General features: G+C 39.0%; 1 protein-coding gene across 2 annotated transcripts; it reads right to left on the bottom strand.

Moving 5' to 3' along the window:
* Positions 1 to 314: 314 nt before the first annotated feature.
* LOC116296279 (uncharacterized) lies at positions 315 to 17480 on the bottom strand. Of its 2 annotated transcripts, XM_031704286.2 has the most exons (22): positions 17296 to 17480; positions 17042 to 17094; positions 16766 to 16835; positions 16539 to 16573; positions 16347 to 16380; positions 15421 to 15511; positions 14489 to 14561; positions 14132 to 14182; positions 13367 to 13432; positions 13160 to 13204; positions 12660 to 12713; positions 11988 to 12062; positions 11317 to 11393; positions 10629 to 10785; positions 10026 to 10047; positions 9232 to 9269; positions 8301 to 8502; positions 6218 to 7449; positions 5410 to 5502; positions 4361 to 4418; positions 1583 to 3639; positions 315 to 1149 (listed from the first exon to the last, which is right to left on the bottom strand). In XM_031704286.2, the coding sequence occupies exons 1-22, from the start codon at positions 17357 to 17359 to the stop codon at positions 496 to 498; spliced, it is 5301 nt and encodes a 1766-aa protein (XP_031560146.2). In that variant the 5' UTR covers positions 17360 to 17480; the 3' UTR covers positions 315 to 495. The 2 variants fall into 2 exon arrangements, with proteins under 2 accessions (XP_031560146.2, XP_088887849.1); XM_089031723.1 differs by lacking the exons at positions 12660 to 12713; positions 13160 to 13204; positions 13367 to 13432; ... (6 more) ...; positions 17042 to 17094; positions 17296 to 17480 and having other exon boundaries at positions 11947 to 12065.
* Positions 17481 to 17598: the final 118 nt, after the last annotated feature.

Genomic DNA, 17598 nt, shown 5'->3' with positions numbered 1-17598 from the left:
TCAAGGGTGGTTTAGCAGTAGTGCACTCACCTCTCCCCTCCAGGTCTCGGTTTCGATTCACGGACTCAGCGTCACTCGAGTAGAGTTTGTTAGGGTTCTATCTTGATTCGAGGATTTGGCTCAATCCGAAAAACCTATAAGATGCTTAATTCCAATTTCTTCTGTGGGTTAGAAATGTCCCGACTTGGATCATCCCAGAGGATGTTAGAGAGTATCGTTAAAATTTGGAGGTTCCATCACTCTGGCACCCTGTCGTTTTCCCCATAAAGGTATATCCATCCTCCCGAAGTTCACACAATGAGCTGACACACAACTCTCTGCTTTGAAATTTTAATTCATGATAGAACACTTAGTACACCACACAGGCCAACCCATGTTGCAGGGAGGCCAGATAAATGAAATAAACACGCATACACACACAGTTACACGTGAACACATACACAAAGAAACGATTTAAAACACACGAAAATAAAAGTCTTAGGAATGGATTGGAGTTCAGACGGATTCACCTCCGTTGAGTAACCCAGGAGGTAAAAAGGTGGTCATTGATGGGCTAACGAGTCCATTTTCACTTGTCCCTGATTGTGGATTTCCTTCATTGTTGTCACTAGTAGCAAACGACCATAAGCTGGGTACTTGCGAGTTGAAGCCTACGTTGGCACCGGGTAGGGGTGCACCCCACAGCTGCGATGAGACTTGGGCGTTGGCGGTGCCCGAGTTTCCCCACTGCATGTTTGGAGGTGGCCCATGAGTGAGAGATGGGACTGATGTTGTCTTACCCTCAGAAGGAGCTCCTTGGTCAGGCTGTGAAGCAGGCCTTTGTAATCCTGGTGCCGAGGGGGCTTCTCTTGTTCCTAAGCCTGGCATATTTTGGAAAGACCAATGGTTCCCATAGGTTGAATTCAAAGGAAATGGGTTATTACTCCAGTCTACTGGCTGCTCAAAGAAGCCTGCTATGTCGCTGTCTGTGGCGAAGTCAGCCGTTACTTGCCCTCCTTGTAGGACCATACCATTGACGAGACTGCGTGCACTCGCTGCTTGTTCTTTACTGCCATATCGAATCAGACTGTTACCGTATCGCATGTTGTACTGGAAGGTTAGAAGTGGGCCGTGCTGTTGGCATACTGCACGAATAGCATTGATATCCGCCTGGAGAATAAAGTACAATCATATTCAATTAATGGTACGAACCAGTCCACGAGAAAAATAGCAAAAACAAACAAACAAACAAAAAAATCCCCAGCAGGGATGAATCAAGAGAACTCCTCAAAGGTGTTCAAAACGTCCCCCCCCCGGCCCCTGGCTGTCTTTTCATGGTGCTCAAAAACTTTGGTCATCCCCCTGGCTCTCACACTCTGGTTTAGTCAAATATCTTTATCCCTGACCCTCTTAAACCAATGTGTATCTCCACCCCCAGTCAAAAACATTTGCCAACCATCTTGTACAATAATGCATGTAGTTGGTTCCCTAATTATCATCTGATCAGAAAATGTTGTTTTCAAGCATAGCGAGGGACGGCGTGAGAACAGAATCTAGCATCCAATGCTGTGAAAAGAGAGGAAAAAGTTGAAGTCTGGCTTACCCGAGGAGGGATGTTCCGTAAGACTAGCCAAGTTGATAAAGAGCCACTTCCACTCTTACCACCAGTACCACCAGTAATAACAGTACCAACAATACTAGCGGCATCGCTACGCACCAATGGCCCACTTTCAGACGTCACCATTGGCCGAGAAAGCTTTTCCTCTGAGCTTGGTATTGGCTGATTGACAGACCACGAGCTGATGCCTGTATTAGGTGCCTTGGAAATTTCAGCACTTGGGTTAGTACCACTGACAGGTCCAACTGTCGTTGCCATGGGAACTGCGGATGACGTAGCGATAGGGGATGGTCCCCCTGGAGCAGCCCAGGGCTTAGGATCAGGTGCTGTGAGGGGTTGTCCATCTTGTATGCTCCAAGCGGCTCCACTCATTGGGAATCCTAGGTGACCAAACTTAAAGTCATTTTGGGGTCCATTATGGCTGAAGCGTGGTGCTGGAGCGGTGTCAACGAGGTCACTGACCCAAGAATGTTCTTCCTCTAAGTTCGCAGTGTCAGCAGGAGTATTATGGTTGTTAAGACCAGGGGGAGGCCGTATGGATGATGCAGTGGGCTTGGCAAGTAGCGAGTCAGCCGAACCTGTAGACTGCCATGGTGATGACCCAATACCAAAGGATGGATACTGAGATGGGTTGGTCAATGAAGTTTCAGTAAAACTGCTTTGTCTGGAGGTCTGCTTTGCTGGACTGACAGGAGATGACATCGAAGACACACTTTCACTCTTGGGTGAGACTTCTTCTCCTTCCTTGCGTGGACGCCAAGGGACACCGGGTTTAAACTCCGGTGGATCAGCTGACAGCTTCGGTGCAGCATCCACACCCCATCTGCTAGACACAGACCCGTGGGTAATCCTGGGTGAGATGCTTGGATTTGGTTCAGACCTCAGGCCACAAGAACTCCACTGTCCCTGGGTATCATTACTTAAGGCAGTCTGATCAGGGTCGGGCAGAAGGGGCTGCTTCCACTGTGTTAAGCGAGACTGTGGTGCAGGTGAAGTCTGCTTCCCTCGTTCCTCTAGAGACACACTAGCAACAGGGCCAGTAACAGAGATGGCTTCTTTAGCTTGGGATACCTCTGTGGTTCCTACTTCAGAAGTCATAGGTGGTGCATCATTAGTCTTGTCCATGACTCCTGGTTTTCCACCAGTTTTCTGTGGTGCTTGCTGCTGTTGAGTGCCTGCCGTGGCAGGAGACTGCTGCACCTGACCAGCTGCAGGAAATGGTGGTGATGGGAACCTGTTTCCTGCTGGCTGTGGCTGTGGCTGCAATAGCTGCTGTTGTAACTGAGCTAGTGCAAGTGCAATCTGTTGTTGCTGTTGATATAGTTGCTGGGAATTGTGTGGACTGTGTTTCTGATTAAGCTGCTGCTGAGCAAGTCCTTGCTGAACCAACCTTAGTCGTGCCATTTGTTGAAACAAAGCAAACTGCTGTGGAGTCACAGGAGGCTGAAGCAACCCTCCCTGAGCCATACGTAGTTGAAGATGATATTGCTGCATTAACTGTTGCTGTAGCAAAGGATGTGAGATGGGTGTGCGTAGAGGGGTGGGTACACCCGGAGTTGGTGGCTGCATGAGGGCAGGACCACCCCTCTTCGGATTTGTTCCAGTCAATCCTGGGGTTCCTAAAGGTTTAGAAGATGGCGGCTGATTGGATAGATCTGAAGCAGTTCTTGTCTTGTCATTTGGTTGCTGAGAGGGGGTGGGTGTGGTTTGCTGTGACTCGCTTGCTACAATTTTATTAGTTGTATCTGGCACGTCTTGCGTAAATGTCTCTGTGGTCGTTTTACAAGCGTTCTCATTTGGCAGCTCTTCATCTTGTTTTTCTAGCTTGCTTTGTTGACCTGTAGTGTTCTGTTGCTGCTGCTGCTGTTGTTGCTGCTGCTGTTGCTGCTGTGTCTTACGCCTTTGCTTTCTATTCTGTTTTGCTGGTGGTTGTTGTGATTCAGAACTATTTGATGTGCTTGGTTCAGCTGAAGTATTTGATGTAGAACTAGATACAGTCTGTGATTGCTCTGTAGTGCTTGCTGCCATAGACAATAAATCACCTGGAGAGATAAATACATAGTCTTTAAAGATGAAAAAATTAAGTATCAAAAATTACTCTCTTTTTCCGAGGGTGCAATTAATATGGAGCTCAGCTTTTTTTGTACTAACCCCTTCCATGACAACTTAGGCCCCACTTCTCATATAAATGTAATTGATTAAGTTAAATGAAAAACGTCTTACACCACATTCAACAATAGAAGAGACAACTAGCTAAAAACTAGTGTGAGCTGCAATAGAGTCAAACTTCAATTACATAGCAACCTTTGAGGAATTGCCAATTGGCCATAAATTGAGTTTCTTCATTTAATAGAGATAAGAGTATTCAGGGATGACTTAGACTGGGGGATCCACACTTTTTTTCTGAGGAGAAATATTTTTTGGTAGCCCTTTTTAAAACTATCTTTTTCGTCAAAACATTTTTTTTCTTTTCTGAGATGAGACTAAATGTTTACGGCGGTGTGGATGTGGTGATATAGAGGTTTTGATATACAGCTTGGGCTGCCTGTCATTCGATGGCAAAGCAATAAAACCCCTTTGCTCTTGGGAAATTGAAATCCTTCTCATGTAAAACGATTGTATCCTGCCATCTAACATGGCTGCTGTCTCGTGGTAGTGCAAGCCTCTATTTAGCACCACCAGCCACACACACTTCATAAACTTCTCCACTGTATCTGGTATTATATGCCCAAGCACAAAGAAGTGTACATGATCAAGACTCACCTATTGCACTTTCAATGTTCATGTGATTGGCTCTCAGAGCTTTGTCTGCATCTTCTTGCTGTTACATGGAAATAAAAGTTTGGTGAAGTAATCAGTTTTGTATCATAATTAACAATTATTTGCCGAAGTGAATATCAGGGAATATTTACCGAGCCGCAAGTCTTCAAGCTGCAAGGTAAATATTACCTGGTACTTACTGAGCCTGAGGCGAATGGCTGCTTTATTATTTTTAACACCATTGCATATAATAAATAATGGAGAGAGAGTTTTTCAAATGTTATTTATCTCTGCAAACAGCACAAATCAACAAACGGGCATGAGCTTGCATACTATATTTCCCTGTAGGTGAATATAGCAGCATAAGACGTAAATTGTGACCAACGAGTGTGCCCTATTTGTTATATTAACTGATGGTGGTGGTTATGAAGATGGGGATGTTGAAGATAAAGATGTTGAAGATGAAGATGGTGATGACGATGCTGATAATATGGTGAAGATGGTAATGAAGTTGCAGATAACAATGATGAAGATGGAGATGACAATGATGAAGATGGAGATGAAAATGATGAAGATGGAGATGACAATGATGAAGATGGAGATGACAATGAAGAAGATGGAGATGACAATGATGAAGATGGAGATGACAATGATGAAGATGGAGAGGACAATGATGAAGATGGAGATGACAATGAAGAAGATGGAGAGGACAATGATGAAGATGGAGATGACAATGAAGAAGATGACAATGATGAAGATGGAGATGACAATGATGAAGATGGAGATGACAATGATGAAGATGGAGATAACAATGATGAAGATGGAGATGACAATGATGAAGATGGAGATAACAATGATGAAGATGGAGATGACAATGATGAAGATGGAGATGACAATGATGAAGATGGAAATGACAATGAAGAAGATGGAGAGGACAATGATGAAGATGGAGATGACAATGAAGAAGATGGAGAGGACAATGATTATGAGCAAGAGAAGGGTGATAAAGTGGTGATACTTCTATACAGCTAGAAACAGTCTGTTACACTAACCTTAAAACCCATGTCTAGAAGTTGTTTTAGTGATCGGCTCATCCAAGCATTACTTGCATTACTTTCAGTTGTACTTTGTACAGGTTTAGGAGCCTAGAGAATAAAATGATATTTAAGGACTGTTCTATATTTGAATTCTTTTTGTTCAGTCGACAGGTATACAGACAGTGCTTTTCCTTTGGTCTCAATATTCATTCATTCAATTTGTTATCATTCAAAGAAAGTAGTAAGTTTATTTACAATGAAAAGTGAAAAAAAATTATCATTGTTATTATTATTATTATTATCATTATTATTATCCTTATCACTATTGTTATTAATCAGTTCACAATACGCCGACTGGCTGATTGCTAACTGACTGCATGACTGACTGGCTAAAGAACTAGCTGGCTGGCTGATTGACTGACTGACTGACTGACTGACTGACTGATTGACTGACTGACTATATCATGCTAGTGTTTACTAGCCATTATCTACTGACTATATCACCGACTATTCAACAGACAAACTACTGACTGACTGCATAATGGACTGACCAACTAATTGACTGACAGACACTGACTGACAAACCGACAGACCAACTACTTACTGACGGACTGACTGACCATTTGACTGACTGACCGGTGGACTGACTTGACTGACTGACAGCATGGTGGACTGACTGACAGCATGGTGGACTGACTGACTGACTTACTGTCCAACAGACCAACTCCTTACTACACAGCTGACTGACTACTGACTGTCTGACAGACTGGTTTACCAACCGACTGATCAGTTAAGTGATTGATATAAAACCTTTTCCACTTACTCTATTCCGTTTAGAAGATGCTGTTGTCCAGCCATCCCAAGCACCATCACCATTCTCCTCATCTTCCTTGCTTACATTACCTTGATTCCATTCAGTACCATCATCCAACCATCCTGATCCAGATCTTTCCTGATTAACCTTCTTTTCCTTTGCTTCCGTACCTTTTCTAGTTGTACCTAAAGCAGTATCCCAACATGCAGTTCCAGTAATGTCGGGTGTTTTCGCACCCCAACTGGGTTTCGGACCAGCATCATCCCATCCTGAAGTTTCAGATTTTGTTTTAACTTTGTCCGCAGATGAATCAACAGTTTGCTTATTTGCAAAAGACGTTTGAGGTTGAGAGTTACTAGAAGAGTTTGTTGTGGAGTAAGCATCAGATTTGTTCATGTTTTTTAACTGCTCAGATTTTTCAACCCATGCAGAGCTAGAATCTGCTGGGGTACCACCCCAAGTGCTAACAGCAGGTGACTTGTTCAACATGTTATTAGGGGTTTTAGTTTTCGGTGCTTTACCTGGAGTTTTGTTCCAAGAGTTTGAGTCTATGGATGGTGCAGGGTGCGCTTCATTAGCCCATCCCTGCTTTACAGTACTAGAAGAAGTGTCAGTCTTTGAATTTATAGCTGCAGGATCCCAGCCTAGTGGAGTGCCTATCAGCCCTCCAAGGCCTCCTGTACCCATTCCACCCCAGCCAACACTCCCTGCTCCCCCAGACCCCACCACACCCAGTTTAGAGTCTGCTGCATCTAGTGCTCGATCTAAGGAATCATCACAAACCGCATCCCACGATTCATTGGTTAACACCGTATTTCCAGTCCAGTCTGGTGCCTTCGTAGTAGAAGACTGTTGAGAAGTCAAACTATTTGTAAACATGTTTCTAGGCTTGGAGTTCAATGGTAAAGACACAGAAATATTGTCAAGAGTTCCTGAAGTACTAGTTGAAGATTGTTTAGTCCCTAAGTCAGAACTAGTAGAGTCTCCTGAAGATTTATCCCCGACAGCAGGCCATGCTTCTCCATCAGTCTTGTCAACAACTTGTTGCCAATTTCCATCCTTTCCGCCCCATTCTCTATCGACGGCACCCCATTTTTCAGTGTCTTGATCCCAATTTTCTGTGGGTGTTGGCCAGCCACTTCCTTTGGATTGTCCCTTGGGCCATCCACTGTCGTCAACTTCATTGATTAACCCTGCGTACTCTTTAGAAGAAAATCTATTGGGGTCTTTTTTCTTGCCAACTGAAATGTCCAAAGGAGAAAAGCATTGAGTGCGTCATTATCACTGTTATTATTTAATAAATATAAACTGACTGAATTAATTATTATAGAGGATTAAGATTTTTAATTCAGTCAAAAATCTCCCTTAAGCTAATATTTTTAAATTTCAGTTTTTTAGCCTGTGTCCTATCCGGACTTTTTCTCTGTTAAGTCCGGATGTGACGAAGGCTACAGTTTTTTTGATTGATGGTGGTCAAAATGAAGTGAAGTCTTTATTTCAAGAGGGTAACACCTAAAAGTGAATCACTTTAAACTTGTGGCCCTCAAATATAAAATACCAACAAAATCTAAAAATCCTATATAAATATATAAATATTATCCAACTAGATACTTAAAAGATATATATATATATAATGCTATATTTATAAAAGTTGTATTTTCCACTGGCTGAGGAACGAAATAAGTGGAAAATGTTTTCACACACCACTGGAGCCTGGGCTGAGGGATATTAGTCACGTGGTCAGTGTTTTCATCAGTGGTTTTTCACTGTCCGCCATGACTGTTTAGTTAGCCCCACAGTACCCCCCCCCCCCCCCCCCCCCCCAACCCTAGGCCAGCATTGCTGGAAGGACTTTAGAGTAGTTTTTCATGGAAACCACGTTTCGATGATAACAATGATGTATTACAGTAATGCATATGTTGGGTTATTCAGAAATAAAGAAGTCAGTTGGGGGTGGTCAGCTGGACAATAGCTCCCAGTGGTGTGTGAGAATGCTATATTTATAAAATGCTGGTCTGCAAACAAGACACTAAGCTTCGCAGTTTGCACTTCAATAATAATAGTATAGTAGTAACATGGCTGCACATATTACCTGGAGGTTGAGGTTTTACCAATGCTCTGCTTTGTTGTTGTATCGTTGGTGGGTTTGACTGGAATTGTGTAGATTGTGACTGTTGCTGGTGCATTTGTTGTTGTTGTTGCTGCTGCTTCTTCATCTTCTGGAATCTAGGAGGAATTTCTCGAGGATACTGTTGTTGGTCTGTGCGTTGTTGTTGTGGTTGACGCTTAGCAGACTAGAAAATAATAACATTAACACAATTATTAATAGTAAATACTGCTAATTAAACAATAGAAAACAATAGGATTAGCATTATTTAGTGGTATTTATGGTTCACACTTATAGTCTTTGTACTCTATTAGAAGAACGAAGTGGTTTATGGTAAGTTCGAAAACACATGAATAATTAATGAGCATTTAGACCTATCAGGTCATTCAAACCCACGTGTAACAATGTTTGTAGCAGTACTGACGTTTCTCAGTGACGTTAGTCCTTCAGAGTAAAAATTAATATGTTACATTCAAACCTTCAGTTTGCAGTGTTCCTGTTAAAGTGTGCATTGTGTATAATTTTGGACTTCAAATGACTTAATCCTTGTGTTTCAATGTATGAACAATGGAACATTTTCATGTGGCTTTACTGGCCTAAAAATATTGCCTGCTCAATGGCTGGACATGATGATGGGCTATTATCATATATTGGACTGATCAACATGTGGCCAGTCAATGAGACCAGTCAGAAAGATTGGCCAGTCATTGACTGCACACTTACCAATAATTATATCATTATTTAGGCCAGACATTGCCTTTTGGCTGGTCATGATTTCATTATTTTAGCCCTGCTAAAGGCAAGTTAATTAAGTCAATCATAATGTTTTCCATTGTTCAAGAGATAACTGAGATCACTGTAATACTTTTCTTGTTGTGATTAGATTATTAATTTATTATTAGAGTTATTTAATAACCTGTAATTTATTTGCAGCTTTGACTTGTTCTTCTTTTTCTAAAATTATAAAATATAATTTACTATCATTACTTGAAATCAAACAGGGTCATCAATATTTTCCCATGTCGCACCATAACCTGCGACCCCCTCTAATAATACCCACATGGATGTAGCAATAGACTGCCAATGGTAAGGGGGCCACTGGCACCCCTAGGACCCTTCTCTTATGGATGCATCCCTGATCATTGCTAGTTGATATCCATAATAAATGTCATAAGCTACAGAATTGAGGGTGGCATAGCAGCAGTGTACTTGGCTCTCACCTCTGGGGTCTCAGGTTTGATTCCTGGACTTGGCATCAAATGCCATTACACTGTCATTCTCTGGTGATTTTTGCGGCAATTTTTGCTGCGATTTATTTTGGCAATTTTCGGAAATATGAAATCTTTTATCTCATCCTTTAAAAGAGACATTCGTCTAGGAAAATCTAGGTATCCTGAAAAAAACTTTACAAGTAAATTCTTTACCATTATTAATTTATTATTGAAAAAATTGCAAAAAAATCACAGCAAAACAATCACAGCAAAAATCACTAGTGTAAAAGGGGCTTTAGAGGTTGTTAGGTCTCTCAATTGATTTGAGGGTTTTCTACGGGTTCTCTGGTTTTCATCCCTCCGCCAAACCTAACATTGAATTACAATTCAATTTGTAAGCTACCCATGCCCTGACTTTGATCAGCCTAGAAGTTGTGTTCAGGTATTAATAGAATTTGAATGTTGAATACACAATTGTACAAGACCTACTGTGACCTACCTTTTACAGCTTGTAGTGCTGCCTAAAATTGAAGAACAAAAAATATAGAAATGAATGTATTATGCATAATCACATTAGCAAGAATCAATAAAGTACAGTCATTTACTTGACTGTAGGTATTAATTGAGCTAGCTTGAAAATGTTCTCACGAAAAAAAAATTACACAAGACTTGGCATTTTTTCCAAACTTGTACCATGCATCAGACTTAGACACATCATGCCTATTTTCAACTTCTGACTTACAACTTAACTTCCTTCTCTGAACTTCCCATAAGAACTTTGAACATGTTTATAGTAATGAATTAGTTATAGCGACAGCTGACATTCTACCTAACAACGACCCATTCATACTATTAAAACAAACACGCAAAGGTGTGTCTTCAATGTGTAGTTCCAAAAATTATCCAAACCCTCCTCACGGAGGAATTTTTTTAAGACACCCCCCTTCCCCCCGGAAATTCCAATTATCTTCCATGCAAACTCTAAGTAATTTTTTTTTTCTCTGACCCCCCTACTCTTCGGTAATTCCAAATTCCTCTGTGGGGAGGGTATGGATGATTCCTGGAACTACACAATCAGTGAAATTTATCTCAAATGGAATACCTTTCTTGCTGCCTTTTCCTTGTCTGCTTTCTCCTTTTCAGATTTCTTTCTTTTTTCTTCTTCTTCTTTTCTCTTCTTTTCTTCCTCCTGCTGTCGATGTCGTCTCTCTTCCTTCTCCAGCTCCTGTCTCTGTTGTTTTTCTCTTTCCTTTTGTTCTCTGAAATTATATATTCTTATTTTGAAGCTTCATACTAAACATGAAAGTGCATTTCTCCCTCCTCATTTCATTCATTTCTAGCCACTTCTAAAGGAAGTCCCCCACACCTCTGGAATTTCACATTTTCTTTCGTACAAGCCTTGTTTTTCCTCTTAATCCCTCACCCCCTGGGAATTTCTGACCATAGTGGAATATGGATATATTCTTGCAGCACAAGGCCTTTTTAGACTTTAGACCATGTTATTCAAGACTGTGTTTTATTGTTCTGTGATAGTGTTGTTTCATTCCTTCATCTCAAAATGAAAAAATAAAGTAAACTAAAGTAAAGTAAAGTAAAGTGAAGTGAAGTGAAGTGAAGTGAAGTGAAGTAAAATAAAACAAAACAAAAAAATAATAATAAAACAAAAAAAGAAAGAAAGAAAGAAAGAAAAGAAGAAAGATAAAAAAGAAAAGGAAAAGTGCTACTATAAACCAAAATCCCTTGATGAAAAAAATAATTGTACAGAAAAATGAACCAGCTTTCAATCTCACCTTTCTTTCCTTTTCCTCTCCTCATTCTGAGATTTGATTCTTTCTTCTTCCAATCTCTTCTGCTTTTCCACTTCCATCTAAAATGGGAAAGAAACAAATTAGAAAATCTCTCAATATATTTTTATTTTTTTAATTGAAAAAGCTGTTAAGTCAGACAAGAACAGGATCCAAGAATAATTGCTGTATTTCATTATGACGTCACATGAAAACCATCTTTTGTTTTATTGCTAAGAATCATGGTCATGGGAGGGAACAAAACAGCTACAGCTGAAACAGTGTATTTTTTAGAGCTTAGGAGATGGAGCTTAGAAAAGTAATAGCCACCAAATACTGTATATTGATGGTATTCACAGCCTCCATGCTGGATGAATTTAATGAACAATTCGTTATTTTGTTATTTCATTCTCTTGGGAATGATTGCAAACCAGCAATATTGTAGGATAAACACCCATTTATAAAATGTTTGTAAACTAGACACACCAGAGCTATCAGTTTAGCTGCAGAGTAAAATGACTCATCAAAATTATCATTGTTTTTGCCATTTTGTCCCCTTGAAAAGGAGTTATGACGTCACAGTGAAAAAGAGCAATTGGGCAATAAAACGTTAGCAGTCTCTCAGCATTTTTGGACCTGGAGGGATGTTGCAACTTAAAGCCTATTGTTTTTTATGCCTGTTTTCTTTGCTTGTCCTTTTCTTCATCTTCCTTTCTCTTCTCCTCCAGTTCCATAGCAATTTGTTCCATTTCCTTTTGAAAGATACAAACCTCGTTATTATATATTTGAATTCAAGATAATTGTGTCCCAATATTTGAACCCTGGTTGCCAAGGTAACAATGTTGCTAGGTACCCTGGTTTCCAAGGCAACAAGATTGCTAGGTTAAAAGCTCCCTTAATCTCTTTATAAAATAAAATGACCCTTTCTCATACAGCAGAACCCAGATTTACAAAGGGTGGATAGTGCTATCTGGTGGATACGTCCTATCCAGTGGATAAATTTATAGGACAACAGAATCAACTTATCCACTGGATAAAGATTTATTCACGGGATGGCACTATCCACCCTTTGTGGCCTAGGCCCTGTATAGCTTCACTGGCTGGAATGCTAGATTGTGGCCTGGGTAGACGAGATGCTAGCCCAAAGTACAGATTTTCTACAAAGTTATCATCTTTTCCTCAATTATTTTAAGTCCCTGAGTGTTGTTCCAGCCGGGATTGAACCAATAACCTACCACACAAAAGTTTGATGCTCAAACTTTTAACTAACTGAGCCAACCTAGGGCTGGCTATTGTTATTAATTATGTTTGTGTGTGATTAAAATAAATGACAGTTAATAGTAACTCACCTTAGCTCTTCTCCGCTGCTCAGCTAGTAACTGTTTCTTACTTTTAGGTTTGGGCTGTCAAATTATATCAACGACATGAACACATTTTAGTTTAAATGACATGAGCAGATCCAATTTTTAGCTCTAGAAAAAGAGTTTTTTCCCCATTTATTTCCTCAACTGTCAATTTGTTGCAACGTAAAATTTCAGAAGGTTTCAAGGGGTTTTGGGATTTGCATGCACCTTGCAAATGCAGTATTAGATTTTACACCTACGTGCAAGAACGTTGTCATACGATATTAGAACATTAGTAATTTAGTGAGAAAGTAATACATTAAAAGACAAAGGAAAAAGTTCAGCTTCATTGATCTTCTTTTGTTTTTTAATATAATTCCTATCCCACTAAATCACTAATGTTCTATTTTGGTATTACAACGTTCTTGCAAGTAGGTGTTAAATGAAGCCAAGTATTCATTAGATTGGGTTTACCCAGTAGTGGGCTACCTGTGTCATCATATTACCTTAGCAACTGGTACTGGTGTTTTGCCTTTCTTCATTGCATGTTGCTAGGGAAGGAATTCAAAGTACAGTTAGCCTTGGTGTGATATTTTGCATTATCAAGACCTCTTTCAATCAAAACTTTCAATATCAATAAAAAATTTAATCCATCTGGGCCCGTTTTCAGACTGTCATTCCCTTGAGTATTGTCCTTCTATTTTTTAAACTACCTTTTTGGAATTGTCTTTCCTCATTTCCTCTTTATGTTGACAGAGCATGGTCTTGAGTTCTAGAATCTGAAATGAATATTGATGTTACAATGAGATTCAACTCAAAGTTTATTCTATCTGGCCATCATCTTAATCCTCATCTCATAAAAACAGCCTCCAGATGTTGCACTCTGGTTGTCACAATTTTTTGGAGTTTTTGTTTCTTTCCATCAAATTCACAAACCAAATCAAACATCAACTTAACTTAATGCTGAAAAAGTCTCTGGGCTAATCTGAGTTGGGGCATGACTAACTCACAAATCATATTGAAATTTAGCATATGGGTTTCGTAAAGGAAGGAAAACCAGAGAAAAGGAGACAAAAAACCCTTGAATCAAGGGAGAGACCTAACAAACTCTACTCAACGTGTGAGGGACAGTTCAGGAACCTAACCTGAGACCCCAGGGTGTGCTTACCACTACTTCACCTTTGATTTCCATTTACAACAGTCCAAGTATTTGTAATATGGTAAAACAATAACATGTGGCTAAAAGGGTTTAAAATAATTGCTGATCAGTCATCAGTCACAATAACAGGGCAAATTAGTTTTAAGCTTAGTCATGCCTCATTTCTGGTCAAACACTACTGATCAAAATGACAGGTGATGCAAAGATTTGACTGCGGACAAGTTCAAATTCTAGTCGGACACTGCTTGATGTCCGGCTGTTATTTTAAGCATTGGGCTACAAACCAGGATAATAACAATAAAATATTAGTATTTAATACCTTGTTTTCATTGAACATTTCAGGAACTGATTTTCCTTTTTTCCTACGATTCTGTAACAGAATCACAACAGAATTGTATCAGTAACTAAACAAAACAAGCTTCACCTCATTAAGGCAAATTTGTGGATTCTTACCATGTACATAAAATCATCTACAGTCGTACCATCTAGGCAAGATCACCAGACATCAAAAATCTTTCTAACTGTCTCCTGAAACTCTCATATTTATTAGCTAAAACAACAACAATGGTTTATAGCAAACGAGACTGCCTTTAAAGTAGTTTCAGGAGCCAGTTAGAGCATGTTTTGATGTCTGGTGTTAGTGCCTAGATATGGTAATAAACTATTGTTTTCATACCTTGACAATCTCTATGAGGATGTCCAACTCACTCTCGCCATCAATATCTTCCTCATATTCATCATCCTGATACCTGAAACCACAAAAGTATCTTAGCTATAACACTGTTTTAAAACATGAAGTTTATGAGGGTATTCAATAAGTTGCTCAAGAGAATAGGATAGCAGGGCTAAAGACATGTTACAGCCTGTTATTGGACGATGTTCAGCCAAAATGGATCTTGCATGGTCAAATCTTTGCTTTGCTGGTTATTTTGAGGTATGACTGGCGAATGACCAGTGATTGATTGGCCATTATTTTAAGCCTTAACATGTTGGAATTGACACCGAACACTGTTTGAAACTAGATTTAAAGTACCAAGCCTTTTGAGCTCTGGTGTAATGTCTTCTCATTTCAGATCATGTCATTCCTTTGAGAATTATTTTCTCTATTCACGAGTTATGCTTAAAAAAAGCAGATAAATAAGAATAAACTCAATAATCTTATTCTGAAGAAAATAATGTAAATTGAAATGAAAAAAAAACATGGCCAAGCTGAAAAGGTCTATATCATAGTGGTTGTCATGGTACTGTTGTCGTGCAATACACTATATAGAGGTTATTAACCAGCCAGGAGGTTGGCACACAAAAACTTTGCCTGAGGTTGAAATCTGGACCAACTTTAGGTTGGTAAATAACTTTTTTTTCCTCATTTACTTTTTATCTTGTTTTGCCATTTTTTGTTGTTGTTTATAGCAGCCCATTATCCCAGGATATCGGACCGCGGTCAGATATAGAATATACTACCTGCTCATGCAGCCAATCAGAATGCACAATTTTTAGGATACTAGACTTCAAAAAAATAATTCCTATTTTTACCTTCGTAGCCTTTCCCCTTGTAACCCTTCACCCCAACACCTCCTCCTGCCCCAAATAAATTGATATCATACTTACTCTCTAAAATCAGGATCACCATCTAACGTGCTACAGCAATGTTGTTTTGATCCACAAAAGAAAGAGTAAAAGTCACTATTGCCATCAGAACCTGGAATAAAATGATAACAGTTATTTACTTGTACTACTGCTTTCGATTTGCTATGTGCTGATCGAGACAACCATGCCATGTATTTTCTTATAGTCTCCATATCCCTTTGTGTACACTAACAAGTTATTTGATTGACAGTAATCTATTGCCTAATTTTCATGTCTCAAATATTGTCTCGATCAGCAATAGGACACAAATTCCTTATGAAGATCAATCTGACATCCATGGAGAGAGCAGTAAAACAGCAAGAAACATACAAGTATCGATTAGACTTAAATGCATACTATGATGTATATGATCAAAATCATACATTTTAATATCGGTTATATGCTACTACTACTGGAGGAAAAAAATTCTAAAAATTTTTTTTCAGGTTTTCGACAAACAAAAAAAATTCAAAAACATTTCAAATTCAGTGATGGATTTTCTAAGCTAAGCTCTAAATACAGTGATCTAGTATATTCTATTGCTATAATGTACTTTCCTTTCACTCCATTTTTTCATTAATATTTCAGATCATTACAAACACATGGCTTAGAATACAAAGGTTACAATACCAACCAGATTATATAAATCATCTTTACACCCACAATACTGTCACACAACAATTTCATCACATATATACGACACTTCATATGAGGTATCAAACAAAACAACAAAATCTTTATATTTGTTTATATAAGTTGGCAGTGAAATAGTAACTTTAAAATGTGTGACTGGTCGGGTGGTTATAAAAGGAAGAATCTTAAAAATGAGATTTATATTCTTAATTTAGATTCTGGTGTACAAAATCGATCATTTGACAAAACATCTGAACATAAAAATCTCGACTTACCAAAGAGAATTTCCTCAAGAAAATCGAAAAAAATCTGAAAGAGTGAAAATAAAAAAAAATTAATGATTATTGATATGAGATAAAAGTTATGATTTTCCTGATCAAGTTACAATCTTTGGAGACATGGCGGATAATTAGAAAAAATAGGGCAATGCAATTAGCGAAGAGAACTAGAGAAAAATTCTGTTTTACCTTGTCGCTGTCTTTAATAGGATCATTTGCTTCTTCTAGAAAGATAAATATAGCGAAAGAAAATTTTAGTATAGATTTTGGTCTCGTTTTACAACGAAAGATTTATCATGAAGAGAAGGATAATCGCTACGAAACTATCACGACTTGTAGACTGTATCTTCCTTCAATCCAAGTACAAAATAATAGCACTTTAAGGCTTTATAAAGAAATTATAAACGCTTTCTCACCTATGACAAGGTTTTCGAAAGCTTTACTAAGTTCTTCGAACCGTTTTTTAGGAGATCCTTCGTTCGAATTCTGTGGAGGAACGGAGTACATAGTTACTTCGTTAGCGTGATGTGCAACCAAAACAACATCACAGACGGACATTCTAACGGGCCAAGATTCGAAACGATAACTATGGAACGACCAAGATAAAAAGGTTTCCAAGAGTTACCAAGGAATAAAGCATTTTTGTAGTTATAGTGAATAATTCGGGGTAATTTTGGTAGGACGTCGAATACCTTGTCCGGATGAAACTGAAGAGCTAGTTTCTTGTAAGCTTTTTTAATGTCATCTGAAGAAAGATTGAAAAGAATATTTATTAGAATCCATATCGTCGTGAATCGGATGATTTTCTGTGCCTACGAAGATTCCAGGGACTTTTAGTGAGCTCCAATAGACGATAAAGAGCCTTCAGTTCAAGTAAATCCACATTAATACGACGTTTGTGCTTTAGTTTGCTCAACAATCCTCCATTACTGGTAAAATCACATACTTTTATCGCTATAATTGTCGACCATAAGTGCCTTGTAAGATTCCTTTTTGTCATCCTTAGGCATTTTTCCTCTGTATTCTTCATGTATACGCTCAATCTTGTTTTGAAGTTCGCATTCGCTGAATATAAATCTCAACGTGCTGCCTAAAAACGCTTCAAAAAAACCAAGATGGCGATCCCTCCGAATGACGTCACGTGTCTAGAGGAAGTCTTCCCACAATCCACAGCAAGCTTGTGTAAACTTTGACGTTGAAACTGGATGGAAATGGATGAAATACTGTAGTGAAGAAAGAAAATAAAGGA

The sequence above is a fragment of the Actinia tenebrosa genome, unplaced genomic scaffold (genome assembly GCF_029948245.1).
Source record: "Actinia tenebrosa isolate PJP-AT-01 unplaced genomic scaffold, QUT_ActTen_1.0 PGA_scaffold17__23_contigs__length_9995812, whole genome shotgun sequence".
Taxonomy (NCBI): domain Eukaryota; kingdom Metazoa; phylum Cnidaria; class Anthozoa; order Actiniaria; family Actiniidae; genus Actinia; species Actinia tenebrosa.
This window is presented reverse-complemented; position numbering and strand designations above follow the sequence as displayed.

Bases quoted from the DNA above. Each gene is read 5' to 3' on its own strand.
- LOC116296279 (XM_031704286.2), bottom strand. From the start codon at position 17,359: ATGCCTAAGGATGACAAAAAGGAATCTTACAAGGCACTTATGGTCGAC. The intron at 16,836-17,041 runs GTATTCGACGTC...GTTCCTCCACAG, and splicing joins TTCAGTTTCATCCGGACAAG to AATTCGAACGAAGGATCTCC. The intron at 8,503-9,231 runs GTTATTAAATAA...ATTATTTTCTAG, and splicing joins AAGCTGCAAATAAATTACAG to TCTGCTAAGCGTCAACCACA.